This window comes from Mytilus edulis, chromosome 6 (genome assembly GCF_963676685.1).
Source record: "Mytilus edulis chromosome 6, xbMytEdul2.2, whole genome shotgun sequence".
Classification (NCBI taxonomy): Eukaryota; Metazoa; Mollusca; class Bivalvia; order Mytilida; family Mytilidae; genus Mytilus; species Mytilus edulis.
In genome coordinates this window covers 61,522,274-61,546,676 of record NC_092349.1, presented here as the reverse complement: position 1 = coordinate 61,546,676, position 24,403 = coordinate 61,522,274, and the positions used below count along the sequence as shown (strand labels likewise).

At 32.0% G+C, this 24,403-nt stretch overlaps 2 protein-coding genes across 2 annotated transcripts; one reads left to right on the top strand and one right to left on the bottom strand.

Moving 5' to 3' along the window:
* The first annotated feature begins 1,382 nt into the window (after positions 1 to 1,382).
* On the top strand, positions 1,383 to 18,086 carry LOC139528036 (probable tRNA (uracil-O(2)-)-methyltransferase). The gene is made up of 11 exons (XM_071323821.1): positions 1,383 to 1,879; positions 3,194 to 3,314; positions 3,538 to 3,754; positions 4,084 to 4,152; positions 5,214 to 5,321; positions 6,624 to 6,695; positions 12,039 to 12,145; positions 14,100 to 14,283; positions 15,130 to 15,469; positions 16,232 to 16,348; positions 17,789 to 18,086. The coding sequence occupies exons 1-11, from the start codon at positions 1,519 to 1,521 to the stop codon at positions 18,040 to 18,042; spliced, it is 1,950 nt and encodes a 649-aa protein (XP_071179922.1). The 5' UTR covers positions 1,383 to 1,518; the 3' UTR covers positions 18,043 to 18,086.
* A 3,704-nt stretch (positions 18,087 to 21,790) lies between these two features.
* LOC139526537 (protein wech-like) lies at positions 21,791 to 23,461 on the bottom strand. Its single transcript, XM_071321695.1, has one exon. The coding sequence runs from the start codon at positions 23,459 to 23,461 to the stop codon at positions 21,791 to 21,793; it is 1,671 nt and encodes a 556-aa protein (XP_071177796.1).
* Positions 23,462 to 24,403: the final 942 nt, after the last annotated feature.

Here is a 24,403-nt window from a genome sequence, read left to right as displayed (position 1 = left end):
CAATGAGGAAACTTCGATCAAGCATTATTATTTGTAGTTTTATTGCATTTAAAAGTTAAAACGGGATTTTGTGGCATATACACCAAGATTTTTTTGTAGAAAACCCACAGATATTTTTGTTATAAAATTTTAAGCATAGATTAGGCAGAAACCATTTGATTTTCTGGTGGGGGGGGGGGGCTATGTTTTTTTTTTCTGTACAAACTTTTTTTTTCGCCTGCGGCGAAAAACAATCTATTTATTCAACCACATATAGTGGCAGCTGAGGGTGAAACAAACAAATTTTCTTTCTCAGAATCAAAAACAAATTATTTTTTTCTCCAAAAATTGGAAACAAACTTTATAGCCCCCCCCCCCCCCCCCCGGAAAATCAAATGGGTGCTGCCTTACTCACTGGATTTTCTATGATGTGCTAGCGTTTATTGTTTACAAAAAGTCATAGACAACCGTTAATGTAAATAAAAAAAAACGTCCGAAGTCACGAAATTCGAGCGCACCCTAGAAGGTGTACTTGAATTGGTCCATATATATATTTGTTTAAACCAATATCTAAATTTATAAACTTGTTTTAATGAAATCATTGCTAGCACTGCTTGCAAAAAATCCTCCATATATCAAGTACTAAATTGCCAACTATGAAAGTGCAAGGGGAAATGCTATGGATTTTCTATAGAGTTTCCATTTGTTTAGCATTGAATCAACACAAGGGTACATCATCCTTAAACAAAACATAAACCGTAACTCCGCTTCTAATTTATTGTAATACATAGAATTTTTTAATTCAATCAAAGACTATAAAGAAATGAAATTTAATTTGCAAAGTTGTTTAGGGAAACCTGTTTGTATGAAACATACATATTATAAACAGGCCATTGATATGAGTGTTTTCATTGGATGATGAATTGGTGCTATGCTCCTCCCAATTTTGAGGTAATAATCATTTCATGGTTGAGCTAACAAGGAAGCTAACCAAAGAAGAATCTACCTATATAGCTTCATACTCGTTGGAATCTGCTGTAAATACTTTTTGTAATTTGGATATATCGATACGTTTTAGTCTTTTGTAGACGAAACGCGCGTATGGTGTACATATAAAATTTCAATCCTGGTATCTATGATCATGAGTTTATTTAGTATGTTTTAAATCAAAAGTGAGACTTTGAGTCAAATCGGTGAACATGAATTTGACAGTCACAATTCCCATTTACCTCGTTGTTATAAAGTTATGAGGTAAAGAAATAGAAAATAAAATGTTCAATGCAAAGCCCAAATCCTTAACCCAAGCGCCTGTGGTTTTATCGATTTCTAAGTTTTTTCATTGAGCAAAACACGTTAATGAGTTGTCAAGCGGAATAATTTTCTGTCTGTACCGAAGGTGATTTGTGTTTTATTTACATATTCAATATGGCTGCGCCCATGGAATTTCGTCAAAAACAGAAAATAAGTCAAAGATATATATATACACGATCAAACCAATGAATTCTTCCAATTTAAAGTAGTATCTCAAAATACTATAGAATGTTTTACACTAAGGACTTTACACTGGTTTCAGAAAAAGATACACGCGGCTCAAAATATGGCTTCATCAGTTCTCTTACAGTTTGGATAAACAAACCACACGTTGTGAATCGTCGCCTATGTGGAGCTAAAATTGATTATTTTGCATTTATTGAGGAGCAGCAATTGCAGACAAAGTTGATAGAACTTACCAATGGTGTTGATCTTGGAGTAAATGGGCATGAAGAACATGATTTGCTTGAAATTGACAATTTGCAAGGAATAACAGAAGACGAGGTGGCAGTTATTTCAAGAAAGCTGATTCTTAAATCTGTAAAAGACATTAGTCAAGGCCCACAATCTGAAATAATTGTTGTTGAAAGTATGTGTAAAACATGTATCATGTGTACATCATGAACATGTATAATGTATTAGTTTTCAAAAGTTTTAAATAACTTTTAAACTTCTATATTTTATGCCTTGATAATGATCTTGTTCTAATGTCCACAGGCACTCGTCTCAGATTTTGTTCTTCCTATATACCTTTATATAACACAAGGTACTTAACTCGCGATTTAGAAAAATGTCAGGCGGTGACGAAATTCCGTTATATTCTGATTTCTCGGCTGTCAACCCCACTAAAACTTGTTATGTCGTAATTTTAATTGATTTTTCTTCACAATGGTGTATAACAAGCCTACTTTTGTTGTCGGAATCATCCGTAACAGTCCTACCCAAGTATGTCAATCATAATCATTTCATCTACCTACACAAAATTGGCAATAAACGTCTCGCAGTAAATGATTAATTATAAAACCTGTTTCAGAAAAAAAGGTATTTTTTGTCTAAATAGAACTTCTCCCCGAGTTAGTAAAATTGTATAAGATACCTTGAAAGAAAAACTCACAAGTGTTATTTGTGGTATGTCTAATAAGTTACGAGTTTTCTTTTTTGATACAAATTTTCCCATGAAGTCAATGTCATTCAGACTCTCTCTTGACCTTACGTACATGTATGAAAATAAAACAAGATCAGATAACTCCGATAGTTATTTAGACTTTCCCATAAAATTGACCAATCGGAAACCGAGATATATAACATATATAAGAAGACATGACACGTTTATTGCCAATTCTTCAGCGGTTGGCAAAAATATTACGATAGACATACTTTGGTAGGATTGCTTCGGATGATTCTGACAACAAATGTAGGCATGTTATACACCATTGTCAAGATAGATCAATTGAAGTTTACGAATAACAAGTTTTAATGGGGTTGACAGACTAGAAAGCGGCATGCATATAACGGAATTTTGTCACTGCCTGACATTTTTCTAAAATGCAACTTAAGTACCTTGTGTTATATAAAGGTATAAATAGGGAATTTTTTTTTTCTGAGACGAGTGCCTGTGCTAATGTCCCTTTTTGTAAAAACACTTTTCATATAAAAATAATTAAAAAAAGATATTGAGAGACAAGGTGTGATTGCCCTGATTCATAATAAAACAAAGAATCAACCAACCAAAATTCCAACGTTTGAAAAAGCCAAAACAAAACATGCGTTTTTATTTACATATATATATTTGATTAATGATATGGCAAAATGTATGGGCTAAATAAATGAATGTATAAATAAAATTGAGAATAGAAACGGGGATGCATTAATTGTTGTCATGTTTATATGATTGTATTTGTAGACCAGGAAAACTGTGTAAAAGCATCATTTTATCAGATATCAAGAGTAGATTCCAAGTTGGGCAACCCAGAACCATCGTCTTATCAGTTGGTGTTTATACAAGGATCTGACGAAAGTAACAAGTAAGATTTAATTTATCATACAAATCTACAGGTATATTTCTTAATTTATTAGCCGGAAAAAAGAAGAAAAAAATTGGACTAAAACAGATTTTTTAGTCATGGCAACCTAGGAATAGCATACTACATTGTATGAGTAAATTTTTTACTACATGTGCATGCATATAACATTCAATGTTCTTACTTGTATTAAAGGAAAATAATATTATTGTAAAATCATTTTCAGAATACAGCTAAAGAAATTAAAAGACTCAGAACCAGTAAGCAGTGATGACTTTGGAACCTTTGAGTGGATGACCAACACACTACTTCCTAAACTCTGTAACTGGAGTGCTGAATCTAAACTGAAGACATCAGTAACCTCCCTTAGATTGATACCTATTGAAGAATACAGCCAGAAATATCAAGATTTGAAGGAAAAATATGGAAAACATTTCGTGCAGGTAGATATAAAGTTATTTGGTATATATATTTATGCCAAAAATATATATGAACTACTTTTCTACATGTAATTTAGGATAATTGGATTCGCATTAATATTGGAATACATGTAATTAAAAAAAAAAATTTGAAGTTTTTGACAGTATATATCATTATTTTACTGTGTTAACTATCATTTCATGAAGAAATAACCAATATTAAAGGAAATCATTCACTCTTGTCGATTGAGCTGCCTACTTCAAATCCAGTTCAGAACTTTGATGTGAATTAAAATATTTTCAGAAAAACAGATAAAAATGGTTTATATAATTGAGTTCCAATTTGATTTTAGAACTGGCCAGAAAGTACAGATCCTCAAAAGTTTGTCTATGAAGATATTGCCATTGCTTCCTATTTACTTGTAAGTTAGTTAGTTGTACACACTTCAAAAAAGTAAAATGTACTGTATATACATGATGAAATATTTCCCACTGAACATAGAGCAATTAATTATACCATAAGGTAAATGCTAAATAGAACTATAATCAGACATCCTACAGTTTTGTTATTTTGCACCAGGTTTCTATGTACTATTTTCATTGTATTATTTAAATGAAGTTTAAGTAAGTATCAGTTTAAATATTGCGGTGCTTGCTAGACAGCAAAGCTGTTATTACACATAATGATCACTTGGGATGTCTCGTATCCACATCACCCTACTTTTACCGCAACTTCTTGAAACAGTTTGTTATGCAGTATGAATTTTGCTCACTGTCGAAGGATGTATCGTGACCTATAGTTGCTAACTTTTACTTCATTAGAACTCTGGTGGAGGGTTGTCTCATTAGTGATCATACCACATCTTCTAATCTTTGTTGAGGGTAGTCACAGTATGTGAGACATTGAGATTACTATCCTGCAGTGTAATCAGTGTTCTCCCCAGATATTTCATATAGCATCCTGGTAAAAAAAGAAAATTTGAAATACCATCATGTGTCTAAAAAATATAGCAAAAAAAAAGAGCATCACATCCATATATATAACACAATCAATTCAGATAGCATCACATTACCATGATGCTAAAAGGTCCTAGGGAGAACACTGATCTTGCAGCAAAAGCTGCTTTAACTATCTATATAAAGCTCTATATTTCAGAAGGTAGAAGAATAGTCTGCCTATGCTGTATTTTAAAGTTTGATAAAAAAAAAAAGGATATATAATCAAAATGTTATGTTTTTTGATAGCATATAAGCATGATAAGTTTAGATATGATTGTTTTTAAAAAATATTTATCTTTTATAATTTGGTAAGTTATTGTAGATTTGAATGTTTTCTTTTTCCACTAGATGTAGAAGGTTTTCTAGGAGAAGGTTTTCTAGGAGTGACCTTTCCTTTTTTTAATTACATATACATGATGTAACCAGCATGTTCCTATTTGAATTATAAACAAAATAAAACAGTTATTGTTTTTCATACATTAAGATTTTATGGAAGAAAGAAAGAGAAAAGAAGAAATTAGAATGTTTACAATCCTTTGTGGATCTAGGTTGTGGCAATGGATTACTGGTACATTTACTGGCTTCTGAAGGTGTAAGTTTTTACACATTTTTCATGTTTTTTATTTGTCAATGCATCTACATCTACGTAATACTTCTTAACTTCAATATGTTGAAGATTACAAGAAGGCACATTCTAGAATGAAGAACCAATTTATCTCTGCAATGCATATAATCTGTAAGTTTTCAAATCTTTAAGTTACATGCAATATTTTGTAAAGGTGTAAAAACTTCTGATATCAATTGTTATTTTTCAATAAAAATTGATTTATTCTAATATCAATAGCCTCATGATAGCTATTGTCAATGAAAATAAATTTATTTTAATATTATTTTTCAATGAAAAATGGTTTATTCTGATACCTGAAGCTATATTTCAATGAAAACTGGTTTAAACACCCCACTTTCTACTTATCATGCATAAACAGCAACAAAGTTTGTGAAGAATACAACCAGTTTACAATTGGCAAACAATCTAAATGCATCTACTCTCCCTGATAATATCGCAATTCTATAACACAACACAAAACAAGGCCTGCTCAGGGACAATGATTGTATGATACATCAAAAGTTGAAGCCTACATTGAACACAATGAGAAACAAATGAAGATGTAACTATAAGATTGAAACATACTGTTTATAGGAATATTTGAAGGGTTTTGAATTGAATTTATTAAGAAAAACAATTTCAAAGTTTGACAAAAACTCTGCATCCATGCTCATTGATGCCTGTTACCATGGCTACTGATTAATATACTTGTCTCAAGTTATATGTATAGATTGCACATGGAGCCTTAGTTACAATTTATATTGTGTACTACACATGTTTTTCCTTACATCTGTTTTATGGTAGCTCGCTTGTCGTGTTTGGGAATTTCTGTCAGATTTTCGAAATCCTCTGGTTTAATCCATTTGAATGCCTTAACAAATTTTGCCCGGTGAGCCCCATTTTTCTTTTATAATTCTTTTACATGTATAATGATAAGCTGTCTGTTAAAGTCTTATAAAATTTTAATTATTTTTTAATAGTTTTTGAGGACTTAAACTTGTCAATAATAAAGCTATGAAAAGTCAAAAGAGAACATTTTCCCGCCAAAATTTCAATGGCTAATATCTCGAAAACAAGGTGACCTATATATTTGTTTGCTCTTTTGATTCCTTTATTAATCCCCTATCAATATATACTAGTGTTTTGAAAAGTTAATTACTTTGAAACTGAGAAGCCAACTCCCTTAAGGGGTTTTATTGACAGATATACATATAAACTGTCTTAAAACTATTCCACTGTCAGCATTTCCTATGTTTTAAAAAATAATCTTCCTGATTTCTATTTCAGCATTCAGGCATAGGACTAGATATAAGAAAACGTAAGATTTGGAACATGTACGGCAAGGAGACAGTATTAAAGGTAAGTTCATATCTCTCTGTGTTCTACTCACAAACTATCTTTTACATCCTTGTAAGCAGAAAATTTGGAGATGTCATCCTGTTTCTAGAAATTATAGCATCACATCTATAACACAATCAACAAACAACTCTAAAATTACCTTGATTTAAAATGCTTTTGAGAGAACACTGCATATTAAGATAAAATTATTAAAGTTAACCCTTAGTGACACTGAATATAATATTTTTGTAGTATTTTTAGTTTCCGTAGGAACTCTCAAAGGTCTGTCATTCAATATTTTTTGGATTTTTTTTTTATCATATTGAGTTTTTAAGAACTTTTTCTGTTATAGTCTAATATAAATAACATTAACTCTTTCACCGATTGCTGTCCTGAGAGAAGCTACTCTGAGACAATGGCTTCCCTGGCTAATATGACTCAAGTGGGGGATCTTTATAAAAAATATCATTGAAAGCTTGTCTGTAGTTATTTTTTTTTTTTTTGTCTTTATTTTATTCACTTTTTTGTCTTTATTTTATTCACTAACACCATATTCACAGTTTTGTTTATGTTTTGTTGATTTTTTCTTATCAAAAATTCAAAATTTGCAAATTTTTGGCATAATTTAGATGAAATTAAAAATTGTAATTTTTTAACCCAAAAGGACAAAAGTTGGAAAAATTTAACAAGGCTGTACAAATTCCTAACACTGAGTGATGTCCATTCCAAGCATTTCATGTCAAAAAAGTATACTAGTGTGGTTTTAATTCTTCCATATTCTTTAAAAAAAAAATGTTTCCTTATTTCAAATTCTCGTAAATTACATAAATATCATCTGATTTTGACACGGAGTTCAACAAAGTGCCATGTTTACACTTTCATTTGGGTATTCAACAAAGAAAGATAACTTGTGTTTGCAATGATTTGAGTTGGAAATGTTGAAAGAGGTATCTCAATCCAAGTAAACCAGGACTTATTGTCAGCTGTATGAAGTGTGAATTCTGGTAAAGTGGAATTCGTCGGCAAAAGTATTAAGGTCATCCATAATGACGTCTTGTTTTTGGAAAATGACGCAGTCATTGTTCCATAACTGCCGACCTGATTTCTCTGCCTACCGCGCTTGGTTTCGTATTTACTAATTTCAATACAAACTGGAATGTGCTTGTGTTATCATTAATATGCATGAGCATTGTGTAGTAATCAGCCAGGAACCAGTTTACAAACTAACTGGTTTCTGTTTGTATTCCACTACAGTCAAACAAAGTGTTGTAGTTTGACAGGAACCAGTCCAGAATTTTGTAAACTACAAAACGTAATCGGTTATTATCATTCCGTTTTGGTGTTTCATACCGACTTTTATGGTTTGAATAAGCTTAAGACCCTTCAAACATTAATGTGATAGGTATATTAAAGACTGTTTTACAAAAGGATGAAACTGTTTTGCTTTAAAAGTCGTACTATAGTGATATATGTTATGTACGGATTTCCACTCTCACCGGTTAATTTCTTCTTTTACACGTGCTTTTGAAACTTCCTGTTTAAACATCGCAAGTTTTAAAATTGTTTTTTGAGTGAATTAAACTTATTTTAACAATCACGAAGCGTTCGGGAATCATTTCAAGCAGTTTCTTCTTCTCTTTGATGATGGAAAATAGGTTTTCTCAAGAAAATACCGCAAACGATCGCAGAGGAATTGAAACGTACAAGTCAAGTCGGCACCTGGTTAAATTGGCATCTAGTCAAATCGGCACCTATTTGACGTCAATTGGGCTTCCAATAATATTTATTATAATATTTTCTATTCAATTAATTAATAACTGTTACCAAGTACATAGTGAATATTAGGTAAACAACGAAACCAAAGTGAATATGTTGTTGTGTATAAAAGTAAACAACGAAGCTATTGTTTTAACCATTAGACAATTATTAAAATTAAATGGAAAACTATGAGTCCCTTTCAATAAATCAAACTTTCATGCCAAATAATTAGCAAATTTAAGGATGTTTTTTTTTTCAGTAATGTTTAAACAGCATTAAACAAACAATCCTGTAAAAGACTCAACTGGTTAAATAATGCATAAAAATATCCAATATCTCATGTTACATGTATTAGTCCAAATAATAATGACGTCTGACAAGGCTATTTTATTTTTTTCTGGGACGCCTTCCTAAGACGTTCGTAGGAAGGCTTCCTAAGAAGGCGTCCCAGAAAAAAATTAACATAGCCTTGTGGTCATAGGAAGGTGTCCCAGAATAAAATTTAAAAAGCCTTGCCAGACGTAATAATTATTTGGACTACTCATATATATCATTAAAAATACACCAAAAAAATCGGTATCGGGATCGTTCGCCCTGATTACATGTTCGCCCTAGGTTCGTTCGCACTGAGTTTGTTCGCCCTGGTAATCCGTTCGCCCTGAGTTCGTTCGCCCTATTCTCATTAATGATATGTATATGTTACATTAATAAAAGAAATGTATATTTATATATATTAAAATTTATGTTTATCTATTAAAGCTGAATACAGAATATTAATTAAAGAAAATTCATGGCTGCATTGTTACACTTTATTTTATAATTACTTTTAATTACTGTTGATTGAATTTTGATTGCTGATTAGGTATAATTTGAAATCTTTGATATCACTGATTGTTATATGAGTTGTCTTTGATGGATTAATAATGAAAACAACATTTTTCTCAAATAAAATAGTCAGCTTGGATGGGTAAAAACACTGATGTACAAATTGTTAGGCATTAAAGGGAAATTATTTTCGCAGCTTGGCTTCTTTGATCTCAAGTGTGTTTTGACAAATTTGTTATATATGGAAGTGGATTATGGAACCGCTGCATTATCCATAAACTATAAAGTTATATATATAAATAACTTAGTCTTTAGTTGTTTCATGTCAAATACTTTGTAGCTGTAGACATAATACATCGTAAATATTCGGCGAAATTGTAGACTGACTTCAACATATTCAATTAAATACACACAACACAACACTATAATAAAAAATAAAAATCAGGGCGAACATACCCAGGGCGAACAGGTATCAGGGCGAACGGTCTCAGGGCGAAACGGAACTAGGGCGAACAGTAACTAGGGCGAACAAAAATCAGGGCGGACGGACCCGGATTCAAAAAAATCATGTAGTTGAGAAAAATAAATACATACAAAATGTACATGAACATCCAAAAAAGTGAAAGTTAGTATTAACTCTTTTTGCTTTAAAAATTTACAACTGCATTTAAGTATTGAATGCTTTTTTTTTGTAAATTCATTGAGGTGTAAAAGCGTTGACCGAAGTACTTTTTGTATGAAGCGCGTAAGCGTAAGCGCTTCATTCTAAAAATGTGCACACGGTCAACGCTTTTGCAACCCTATGAGGTTACAAAAAGAAACATTCAATACTTATAATTACTTTTTTTTAGCTAGGATCATGAAAACACGAATTTTTTAACTTTTTTATTCAATTCATCTGTGCACTTTATTGTGGGACCACGTGTTATCATGAATGAAAAGTTTTATTGAGTGATGCAATTGCTTGAGGAATAACATGTGATGTGCAGTTAGCCAATCAGAATAAAGTATTATAATGAAACATATATCAAATGTAGTTATAACAAAATACATTACGTTGTAAGAGTTATCTCCCCAAACACTGTTTTTCTTGTGGCCACCTCTCCTTCGTAACCGTAAAAGATTTTATTTTACCAAATTGCTCGTTACATATTTAGGATAAGAATATTCGTTTGAACCATAGCTCTATGGGGACTCCATATGAGAGTTATTCCCCCTTTTTCATTTGATTCAAGCGATATGCATTTTCAACTGGTAAACCATAACTGATAGAGACCTAGGGTCTTCATGAGGTCATTGGTACTAAAAATGAAAATGAGGTCAATGTCAAAGGTCAAGGTCATATTATAAATTTTGATTTTGGCTTATTTTCACTTCTTTTCAAATACTGTATGACATTTTGACAAATAATTTTTCATAAATTATTAGTTGCGACATGTCCTTACTTGTATATTTTGGTTGAAAGGCTGCGCATACAATAAAAGGGAGTTTTTGTCCATCTTACATTTAAAATTACGCGTCAAGTGGTAGTACTCATTAACCAAACATTTTAAAGACCTAGGATATTTTGATTCAAGGTCCATGGTTTGTGACCTTGAAATTGAGGTCAAGGTCATAGGTTAATAGGACGTCATAAAGCCATAGGAACTAACATTTTAAACTGATTTTTCATATTTCAATATAAAAATAGATCTTTTCTAGTGGAAAGACTTCAATTGTTCTCTGAACAATTTGTTTTTAATTTACTTCATATTTTGTGGGAGAAGGGGGTTCAGACAATGTGGTATCAGGTCTGTTTGCGCCCAATACACTTTCGCACCTCGCACGTTCACACCCAAGGTCCGTTCGCACTCTACTCATTCGCGCCCAATTTTAATTCAAATTCAAGTTGAATAATTGGAAAATCATGATTGTTGTTTTAAATTGCTTTGGTGTAAATACTGAATGTATTTATAGCTTGGTATGAGTAAAACATTGAAGATTTTAAAGGAAAAACACAAAAGATAATTGTTTTTAAGCCCTTTGATCTGAAACAATGAAACAATAAAATATAGGAACCAAAATATAGCAATCCACTATTATAACCAAAACATGATAAAATTTATTCAACACACAGAAAAAAAAATAGTCAGAATCTCACTTCATTATGAAAGAGGTCAATGAAACAAAGTATAGCAATACACTAACCAAAACATGATTAAGAGTTATTCCACGCTAAATAAAACGTTGACAAAATACCACTTTATTTAGAAAGGATTATTATTATCTTTAACAATACGCTATCCAAAACATGATTAAGATTTATTCAACACAAAAAAAAATGCTGTCTCACTTTATTTTGAGACAATGACAACAATTATACTTATAAGAAAACACTTGCTTACAGAGTTATTAAACACAAAACCAATTAAGATTAGTTGCGAACATGTAGGGTGTGAAAGTGAAAGGGGGCGAACATGAGTTGGCGCAAACGTGAATGGGCGCGAACGGACCCGGATTCAGCCTATGTACCAGTGAGAAATATAGAAGCCTTTCTACAGTATTTATTTGTACAATTCAGGTAGTCTTGACCTATTCATTTGTCTTAAAAAAAACCAGCCAGTTGGCACCTTCACTTCACACACACACATATACGAATATCAATTATATGCTTACGAGACATGTTGCATTGTTAAACTAATTACGGTATGTGAAAATCAAGACTTGCATAAAAACTATCCCAATATTAGAGACAGTGGCGTCATTTTTCTTCAGAGCTTTCAGCTCTTTGATTGTTTTAAGGAGGTCACTGTAACACCATCTGCAGAAAATACATTCCCTGAGTATGATTGGCTGATTGGTAACCATAGTGATGAGCTGACACCATGGATGCCTGTATTTGCAGCAAGGTACTTGATGAAAGAATATATATGTAAAATTTCTTAACAATAATATCATTTATAGCAGTGTAAACCCTGTGATTATGGTTTGTCTTGGTCAGAAAATAAAGACCTGGAAAATATCTTGTCTTTTAAAATATTTGACTGGCAATATGACAAATCATTTTGTTAATTTGATTAAGTAGACATAGAAAACACAGATAACGCTTGTCAAAGATATCCATTATTGTTTGATACATAATTCCATATACATGTAGAAATTACATTACTCCATATACATGTAGAAAAAGAATCATAATTCCATATATGTATCTAGAAAATTTCATAGTTCGATGTAGAATTTAACCTTAAAACTAAATATCTAGGTACAAGTATATTTATTATCACATATATGCTATTTTAAACTTTAATAGTTTACTTTTAATATATATATATACATTCAGTACAAAGAAATATGGAGAAAGTGCTATTAAAAAAATACCTCTGTAATGATCAATAACTGTAAATTCAGAAATTATTGCGATGTTTTTATCATTGGGAAAAATGCGACAAGGTTATAATGGCAATAATTTAAACAGGCATTTTAATTTTTTTTATATCTGACATTAAAAATAGATTTTTCTCAATATCGCAAAAAATAAAATTGCATTTTAGTCTAAAATGACAAAATTGTAACTAGATATCATTGAGATGGGAACCATCTCTGTGGGCCCCGCTGTGAATAATGTGCATTAAAAAATTGTATCTTTACCATAGGACATGGGTTTGTCAACTGAAACCAAAGTTTTTGACCTTGACCTTTGACCTAGGAAGTTGTACATAAATTATGACACACCCTTTGGTGTTGGTTTATAAACATGTCAAGTATAAACTTTGAAATGATAACGGTTCTCAAGATATAGAGCGGACACGATCTTTACCATAGGACATGGGTTTGTCAACTGAAACCAAAGTTGTTGACCTTGACCTTTGACCTAGGAAGTTGTGCATAAATTATGACACACCCTTTGGTGTTGGTTTATAAACATGTCAAGTATAAACTTTGAAATGATAACGGTTCTCAAGATATAGAGCGGACACGATCTTTACCATAGGACATGGGGTTGTCAACTGAAACCAAAGTTTTTGACCTTGACCTTTGACCTAGGAAGTTGCACATAAATTATGACACACCCTTTGGTGTTGGTTTATATACATGTCAAGTATAAACTTTGAAATCATAACGGTTCCCAAGATATAGAGCGGACAGGATCTTCACCACAGGACACAGGGTTGTCAACTGAAACCAAAGTTTTTGACCTTGACCTTTGACCTAGGAAGTTGTACATAAATTAAGACATACCCTCTGATATTGGTTTATAAATATACATTTCAGGTATAAACTTTAAAATGATAACGGTTCTCAAGATATAGAGCCGACACAATCTTTACCATAGGACATGGGGTTGTCAACTGAAACCAAAGTTTTTGACCTTGAACTTTGCCCTAGGAAGTCGTTCATAAATTATGACACACCCTCTGGTGTTGGTTCATATACATGTCAAGTATAAACTTTGAAATCATAACGGTTCCCAAGATATAGAGCGGACACGATCTTCACCACAGGACACAGGGCTGTCAACTGAACCAAAGTTTTTTTTACCTTGACATTTGACCTAGGAAGTTGTACATACATCATGACACGCCCTCTGGTGGTGGTTAATAAGCATGTAAAGTATAAAGTATTAAATCATAATGGTTCTTTAGATATGGAGCGGACACAAAGTTAAAGTGTTACGGACGGACGGACAGACTGATCACTATAGGGCGACCCGCCTAAAGATGGGGCCCTAATAATGAATGCGCACAATAATTTCTGAATTTACAGTATTGAGGTGTGTAGATTTGACTTTTTGTTAATTAGGATTCTTTTGTACTGTTAGGTGCATAATATTTAAATATGAACTCTCTTAATATATTTTAGATCCAGTTACTCATGTAGATATTTTGTGTTACCTTGCTGTCATTTTGACTTTGACTGTAAGTTCAGCGGTAAGCAGCAAGGACTGAGTAATTACAGAACATATCTGAATTTTGTGAAGGAGGTAGGGGAGGTGTGTGGATTTAATGTGGAAGAGGATACTCTGAGGATTCCATCCACCAAAAGAGTAAGTCTGATATAACATGCTTTAAAACCCTTTCCTCAATAAGGGCACCTTTGGACGTTTCCCCCTTTTCTCCATGATGACGCCTGTTGACGCCTGTGTAGTGCCTTAGATCCTGCGTCTGCCTTACAAAAAAACTTTATCAAACTTTAAAAAATTTGTATCTGATATAAAAAGGTTATTCATGAGAATATCTCACTGGAATTTCATTTATAAAATATTCGTTTTTGCAATGCATTAATACTCTAAACCTGATGTTTTTTTTTATTGAAAAAATCCTATGCATATCAAACATGTAAAAAAAACAATTCCAAGGAGGAAAGGGTTAACTGGGAAACCATATACCACAGCTTTTAGATTTTAATATGTTGTTACTGGTGACAAAATGGAGGTCAAGTTAAGTTTTGACAATTCTCACTTGCACCATTTAGGAGTTATTGTTCTTGTGATATTAAAAAATACCAGGACACAAATAAATGTTTAAAATCCTGTTTGCTGTCATGCTGACAGCCTCTTGTGAGGGACAGTTTAGAATATGCAGTGCATTAAGTATTTATAAGAGACAATTGGAAAGCTAAAAATCCTGTCTAATCTAGTGAACAATTACACTTTCAAATATGCAGTAATTGAAACTAGGTTCCAGCCCCTGTCACATAGTAACAGTTCTAGGTGTTGACCTACTTAAGTCATAGTGTTTAATCTAATGGAAAATTTATTTTCTGTTGACATTTCATTGTTTTATATATATATATATAGCTAGTGGGAGGAAATCTAATATAATAACCATTTGTCTATATTATTCTAAGGCTGTTGAAAACATTTGTATTTGAAGGGTTTATTTAATTGCAGGTGTGTTTTATTGGACAAGACAGAACATATCCTAAAGAAGAAGAATCATTAATTGACGATAAAAGATCTATTTATATCAGGACAAGATCAAGTTCCAACCAGTTATCAAACTCTGAAGCAGACGACCAGCATAGTGCTAAATACCAGAAACTTGACAATGGACAAAAATGGTCCAAAGAGTTTGAGCCAAGGGATCAGAGTAAAGAAAAGTCACGGAACTGTCAAAATATTGACAAAGATATAAAAAATTTAATTATAAATACTGTATTTAAGAAAGTGTTAGACTGTGATGAAACTGAAGTTAGACATTTATCTGATGGGAGGACATGGCATAAAGGAGGTGAGAAAGCTGTTGTTTCTTTGTGAACAATTGTAAATAAATTCTAATGGCTCTTTGCTAGGGGAAGCAATTATTTAATTTTACATTCTGTCCAATTATATTCATGTTGAATTCCATTAAAACTTGCTGTTACCAAAAAAACAACTGAATTGATTTCAGCCAAACTGATTTGATAAGAAATTTATAAAAAAGTACTATTTTGATATTAGTGAGATAATATAAAAAAAGAAGATGTGGTATGATTGCCAATGAGACAACTCTCCATCAGAGACCAAACATCACAGAAATTAACAATTTAAGGTAATTTTTTATTGAGAAATACTGAGATAGATGTTTTAATATATCAATTGATATCAGGCCTGTCATATTGTGGCACACACATTTTTAGTATTAATGTTTTGAATCAATGTTAAAAATAAAGGTCTATCCTTTACCTTTTCAAAAAATCCGCTGTGATTTTATAAGCCAACAACTCACAAAAGTGCATTAATGAAAACACATCTTTCATTATACATTTCTATAAGCTTTATTTCACAACTCATGTTTGTCATCATAATTAAGTTTTGCGTAAAAAATAATGAGACTTAACAAAGTCTTAATTATTTGATTGATTTTTGGTTGCTTTACGCCACATTAGCACAAAAAGGCTATATCGCGGCGATTTAATTATTTGTTCATTAAAGTTATATATTCGTCTAGAATTTTTTTATTGGATATTCGAATCAGAAATAAAATATATTGTTATATATTTGTACTATGCAGGTTCCCTACCATTAGGAGAAGTTGTCAAGTTATTTGAGAAGGACATATTAAAACAGCTGAAATCTGAATGTGGTGGGTTACAGACTCTACTGAAAAATCATAACAGTATATTTCATGGTATTTAGATTTTATCATACCTTGAATAAAACAATAAATTTATTGGCATACATTCAAAATATATGAAAATATGAATGGTATAAAATACATCAGCCATGCTTCTAATAAAGGGAGTTATAGGTAAAATATCAATGAAACAACAATACAAAAAATATCAGCAAAATGTAAAAATATTTTGCATAGAACCATTGTCAGAAGACTTTAATGTTTCAACATGGCACAGCAAATTGAGCAAAGCATTAAAAGTTATCATGGCCAATTCAATAAGTCCAAGTTTAAGAGTGTCTATTTTGTACATATTTTTGAAGAAACACATAAGATATTCATTTTGAAGAGGACTTAATTCACTCTGAAACACCATGTATTAAACTTAAGAATTTATATATGATTATAAAAATATTTTGCTAATAGCAAACATGCAATTATTTTAAAAGGACCAATGTAGGGGAATTTTCATTTATAATAGCAAAGAACTCTTGAATGACAAAACTAATTTGATCATTGTGATGATAATATTAAAATGAATTGTTCCAATATATTTAAAATAAGCAAAAATATACTAGTAAAAGAAATTATCTTTAATTCAAGAATAATTTTCACACCTATTTTTTTTTCTTTTCAAAAATTACTTTTTTGTTGCTAAAAATCTTACTTAACATAAATTTAATGATTGATTATAATGTATTCCATAAAATTTAAGCAAGTGTCATTAGCTTTTCTGAAAGCACAAAAATAAGGAAACCATAGATTAAAAGACTTTATAACAAATGGATCATACATTGTATCCTAATAGATGAATAAATGTAAAACAAAACAAAAAGGTAAAAAATATTTAAAAAGAATGGAAGCTACAAACTCTTCATACATAATGTAAAACTGATGCTTAATGTACGTACAGGCTAAATATTAAATTCATCTTTTGGTTACATCAGGAAAAGAAAAAGAAGTGTCAACAAATTAAGCATGTTAAGTTTAAATTTCACAATGATATATAGTTATGCTGTAAATTCAGAAATTATTGTGAGCATTTATTATTTCCATTTTTCAACAATGGACACAAATGTGAGATTAATTATTGTGATCCAATGAAAATCTGCATACATATATATGTTACTAATACAACAGAATGCGAGTTCTTATTATTGTGATAGTCATCAAATTGCATTATTCGCATTAATAAAAACCTTGCAATAATTTCTGAATTTACAGTACTTTGTGCATGTATTGTTACACGGAAAATATGTCACCATAAGATTAACTGCAGTGGCAGATCCAGAAATTTTCATAAGTGGGGTCCCACTGACTGCCTAAGAGGGGGCCCACTTCAGCCCCACCCTAAATCCGCCTCTGAACACATCATAATCTCATTTAGAAACAATACAATTAGCATACATCATTATACACTTATATACTAATCATTTGATTAATAATTTATTTCAGTATCTGGTGGCAGTGTACAGTTACGAGACTTGAGTTTGGATGAACCATACAGTAAAAAGTCACAGCTCTCAAAAAAAGACAAAAGCCAGTACTTTAAGACTTTACAGTGTTGGTTTTATGCAAACCATCCTGATGGATGTCCAAGGACTGAGGTCACATGTACTTTTGCACATGGTGAAAACGACATTAAACAAAACATCTGTGATAAAACGAAGATTTTTAAGGCAGATGATTATTCTGTTGATGATGGATGAATTGCCTGTCGTTTTTAATTATAGAAAATAAATGATATATAAATATTGTTTTCCTATTTTGTAAAATATTTAATAAATTTTTCATTTTTGTAATAATACAAATCAAGTTATGCATGATATGCAATATATCTTCCAAGGGTATACATGTATTGGCATTGTTCTTTAAATCACTTTTTGTAATAATGTAGTTATCAATGAAAAGTTTAAATATTTTGAGCAATAAAACTTTGTGTTATATGTTGTTGTCTACCCAAAGACAATACTGTGGATTCATTAATATTCATTGGATACAATTTTCAAGGTTTTTTGTTGATACAGGTTAGCCATGAATTCAGATGTTTAAGAATTAAAAATTTTCTGTCAGGTTGTATGCAGAATATCACAAAGCAATGAAATCACATATCAAGAAAAAAGTGAGTTTTCTGCAATTCACGAAAATTGGTACCCACAAAAATAAATGAATCCAAAATATGTCTCAGCAGGGTTTCTGCTGGCGGTCACCATTTTGGCAATTTGTGAAAAAATAATAATTGTGGCAATAAAAATTCGTCATTTGCGAAAGAATTTGGCGAAAGAAATATATATAACGATTTATTTTCCTCCATCTTGTTTATTTACTTTTTTCGAGTTTCTCAGACTTTACCCTATCAGACAATACTCGGAATTCACCTTGACCTCATTAAGATTTGGACAGAAAATCAATAATCAGCTGATTGTATTTTTAACCGGATTTTTGTGACAAAAATGTCGGTTATTGATTTGGGGATGTACGGCGGGCGGCCGGGCGGTCACGGGCGGTCGGCAATCAAATGTTGTCCGGGCATTAACTCATGAACCGTTCAACCAAAGCTTTTAAAATTTTAATATGTTATTACTGACAACTATACGAAGGTCAAGTTCAATAATGGCGATTTTGACTTTTACCGTTCAGGAGTTATGGTTCTTGAAAGGCGGCAATCAAATGTTGTCTGTGCATTAACTCATGAACCGTTCAACCAAAGCTTTTAAAATTTTAATATGTTATTACTGACAACTATACGGAGGTCAAGTTCAATAATGGCGATTTTGACTTTTACCGTTCAGGAGTTATGGTTCTTGAAAGATTGAAAAATGGAGTTTTCAGTCGTGTTCGTGCATTTACTCATGAACTGTTCTACCAAAGCTTCCCAAATTTTAATATGTTGTTACTGAGGACAGAATGGAGGTCAAGTTCAATAATGACGGTTTTGACTTTTACCGTTCAGGAGTTATGGTTCTTGAAAGATTGAAAAATGGAGTTTCCAGTCGTGTCCGTGCATTTATGCATGAACTGTTCTACCAAAGCTTCTGAAATTTTAATATGCTGTTACTGATGACAAAATGGAGGTCAAGTTCAATAATGACGATTTTGACTTTTACCGTTCAGGAGTTATGGCTCTTGAAAGATTGAAAAATGGTGTTTCCCGTCGTGTCCGTGCTTTTCTCATGAACCATTCAACCAAAGCTTTTGAAATTTTAATATGTTGTTACTGATGACAAAATAGAGGTCAAGTTCCATAATGACGATTTTGACTTTTACTGTTCAGGAGTTATGGTTCTTGAAAGATCGTAAAATGGCGTTTCCATTCACGTTGTTGCATTTACTCATGAACCATTCAATCTAAGCTTTTCAAATATTATTATTTCAAAATGTAGATACTGATGACAAAATGGAGGTCAAATTTGATATTGATGATTTTCACTTTCACCATTCATCAGTAATGGTTCTTGTGACATTGCCAGGACACAAATAAATGTAAATAAATCCGGTTTGCTGTCGTTGTGACAGCCTCTTGTATAGCTATGGACAACAAAGGACTAATTAATAAAAGTGTTGATTGAATTGTTTGACAAAATGATATGATTAAATGGCTTCTGCTAATGTTACATACAGAATTTGCGACGCACGTGTTTGAAGTAAACTTTTGATGTCTCCTCTCCTTTTAAAGATAGTTTAGAAAAGAAAGCTGTTGTTGTGACGAAAAATGTTCAAAAGCAAGAAAAATCTCCGATTTAAAACTTTAATTATCCTTTGACTTTAATATAGGTAATTGATTAGGGAGACTACTTTAAAGTCGTTTGAGTGACACACGTGTTTCAAGCATTTTACGTCTCAAAGAAAAGTTGTTTTAAATACAATGAATATTTTTCCCTTTTAAGTTAAAAAAAATCTGTTGTTTTAAAGTAAATGTTTAGTGTTTATTCATTAAAATGTAGATTCTAAAATAAGTTTTAGAGAATAATCATAGACACAATGGGTCAAAATCATCTTATTTAAGGGAAAAAGGGGGGGGGGGGGGGGGGGGGTAAGAAAAAAAGGTAAATTTTAAACAAAAAATATATTTATAATACTTAAAATAAATTAATAAAGTGGCAAAAAATATATTGTTTTGGCGATAGAGGTGGTGAAAAAAATAATTGACCCAGGGGAAACCCTGTGTCTAATAAACTTTTATTTTAAATTTTAGGAATAACTTTTAGAAAGAAAAATCTTTTGGAACAGCATGTTTTAATATCAACAAGAAATGACATACAAAGTTAATAGAAATTAAAAAATAGTAGCAAGAGAAAACAGCGCACAGTTTTGTGGATTTACCTGACATAAAATTGAGAATGGAAATGGGGAATGTGTCAAAGAGACAACAACCCGACTGTAGAAAAAAAACAACAGCAGAAGGTCACCAACAGGTCTTCAATGTAGCGAGAAATTACCGCACCCTGAGGCGTCCTTCAGCTGGCCCCTAAACAAATATATACTAGTTCAGTGATAATGAACGCCATACTAATTTCCAAATTGTACACAAGAAACTAAAATTAAAATAATACAAGACTAACAAAGGCCAGAGGCTCCTGACTTGGGACAGGCACAAAAATGGTTTATTTTTTCCTGATTTTTTTCTCCCATTTCCATATTTTAAAATTCCCATTTAATGTACAATTTCCATGCCTGGCCCAGTGTTCAAAATTATTGTAGAAAATAAGTTTAAACTTTAATAAATAAGCACTTCAAAGAAAATAATTCCCCTATGAGATGGCACAAGCTATTAATCTGAGGTATTTTTTTGTTTCCCTATTTTAACATGCACTTTTCAATTTCCATTTCTCCTGGACCAGTTTATTTGGTTGAATTTTGTTCTCCAAAGTCTTTTGCCAATAATGAGCTTTAATCACTACAATTTTTATATTTTTTTGTAAACCCTACCTCTGTGTGATATAAGAGATCCCATGCTCAAATATGGAATCTGCTAAATAACAACTGTAGTTATTAAAATGGTGAAGTATGGCGGATGAGCAAGCCTGTTACTGTTTGTTCAACCGATGCATGTCAAATTTAAATATTTTGTTCCTCATCACAAATTAAGCAAGTTCGATATTATGTATTTTCACTTTTGTCGTTATGGAGTTACAATCCTTAATCATGTTAATCATGTTAATAGCAGTGGCGGATCCAGAGGGGGGGTTCCGGGGGTCCGCACCCCCCCTTTATTTTGGCCGATCAATGCATTTGAATCGGGACATATGTTTGCACCCCCCCTGCACCCCCCCCCCCCTTTGCCCTGGGCTAGCACCCCCCCTTTCGAAAATTCCTGCATCCGCCACTGAATAGGAAAAGTTAATTTGTCAGCTTATTTCTAGTTTTATTGAAAATATTGAATTGATTGATTTTGTAAAAACTATTTGATTAAGATTCAGTGATGACCATTATTACATTAATGTAAGCTTAAAGTTATTAATATACACAATCAAATACTGATATTGTCCTTCCCTCATTATTTGACACCAACAATTTCCTATAGTCTTTGCTAAAACAAATCGCAATAGGTTCATTCAGTCCGTCTTCCTGCCTCAACACCACTTCACTGGATGTTCCATCTGATGATAATCTATGAATGTTGTTTGAAGATCTCCCTACTATATAGATATTTCCCTTTCCATCACTGGTAATCCCATCTGGTCCCTTAAGATTCTTAGAGCTGAAGGTGAAAATGATGGTACCATCTTCCTTGATACAATATATATTATCTTTGGTATATTCAGATAAATAAAGCTTGTCATCTCGAAAATGTATAAAATATAAAGTGTACGTCCCTATTTTGTGTGACTGTATTTCTTGCATACTGCTGTTTAACTTATACATTTTACCAAGTCCGCCAATATAAAACTTATCATCAACCCATGACACACCATGCGTTGCATCTTTTGGTATATCTCCTGCTGGAGCTGCTATATAATTTTTGATGAATTGTAATTTATGATTACCAAGGTTCACTACTATGGTATTGGTAGTGCTGTTATATGCAAGTCCCCATGGATGACAAGGAGTATCTAGCTGTACCTCTTTCAGACGCTTACCAACAACTTCATATATATAAAGCTTACTGCATTCTTTGGAGCAAACTGCAATCTTGTTTTGGTCAATGAAAACTATTCCGGTGATGCCATTTGATTGTACTTCTGAAGCAGTGAAAACTTTTATTTCATGATGAAGACTGAATGACCTAGGCGGATTCCTTATATCCAATAACAGCATAGCTTCATGATGCCTTGTTTCCTTGTACTCAACAGAACAAGGCTGTGATGTTATTTCTATTGACCCAAAATCTTGATCAAAGGCAAATATTGGTGTTTCCTTATATGACAAACAAGGTTCCTGTAATTTTGCAATGAAGTCTTTTATATTTTGGTTTTCATCAGCTAGAACCATTTTCATTTTTTGTAGAAAAAGAAATATTTGATTATTTGACCCATTTGTAGACAGAAACTCCATCTGTTTGGTATGCTCATAAACCAATTTAGACATTTGTTCAGCTTCATTACACTCGCTTTTCATCTTTAATAAGACTGTTCCTTGTTTGTCAGATAGTTTTGATAATGCTAACTTCTGCATTTCATCCAGCTTGTTTATTAAGGAAATCTTAGCTTTTGAAATTGATTCGACAATGGAAGTACCACCATCTTCAATCTTTTGAATATTGCTTTTTCTATTCTTTATTATCTCTTCTGTTGTTAAGAGTATTTGATTTAAACCTTCTGTTGTATTGCTTAAAAGGGCAGAAGCTTTTATATCTTTTGATGCTTCTTTTAAAGTTAAAACTTTATCACAACCTCGATGCTCTATAGAAATGCAGCTTTGACAACATACAGAGTCGTGGTATGTACAATAGAAGTCCAAAATAAAGTCAGAATGAAATGAACAATGGTTCTGTGAAGACATTACTTTAACAGGCATTGCTAATGATGCCTCTAAGTCAATCAGGTGGTGAGACATCAATATCTTTATAGTTTTGTGTGCCCTAAGACACTCATTACAAAGTGTTTCTTCACAATCCATGCAAAACTTCACAGATGGTGAACTATTGTCAATCCTTGCACATGGGGCACAGAAAGAGTGTGAAGACATATCTGGAAATAAGCAAAACATATTCATTTGTTGTTATGTGCTGTTGACATTTAGTAATTTATGCAACATTATTTCACAGTGTTTGGTGTTTGTGCAATGAAATCACCAATTCGGTCCCTGTCAGAACGAACATGAGAGAGAGTGGTGGATTTTAAAGATAAAATGGTTCATGCGTATAGTTTTCATATTGTCAATTAATAAAATATTTGGGTAATATTGGTATCAAATGAAAGTTTAAGGACTTGGGATCACGGGAGATTCTTTTTCAAAAGTTTGTTTTGAAAAATGACATGTATATAAAAATTAGAATAGAAGGCCATATTTGTCTCGTTGCTCAGATCAGAAAGATCTGGCCCAAGACCACAATTGATGACCCCGCTTTTCGTTGCGTATTTACGAATATAGTTCCCTTTAATTATAGTGTATTTTTTCTTTATTTTTTTTCTTTCCCTTTCTCATTCATTTCTTAGCTTTTCTTGGGTGGAAATGAAAGAAGAGAGCTGAAATAAACTTTTGGATGTTTTATTTTAACTGATTTTAATAAGGAAAGAGTGATTAGGCCAGGTGCAAAAAGGTAATATTTACACTTTTCGGAACATCTCTTGACTTGCCTATAGGGGTATGGATGTGTATTGGCCAAATTTGTATGATGCAAAGATGCAATTTTTCTGAAAATATTGCATATATTTTTGGACTTGTACTGTACATTACACACACAAAACATTAGACAAAAAGAATAGGCAAAATTTTTTTTATGCGACAAAACGTTATAAAGGAATGATAGAGGCCCAAACAAAAAAAATTGAGGAACAAATCATGGTAACAAATGATAAACAAATCGTATGATTTATTTGTGATTTGAAAGTGATAAAATTTCACATGCAAATGAGCTAACAAATCACAATAACAAATCACGAACAAATTGCTTACAAATCATAAGCA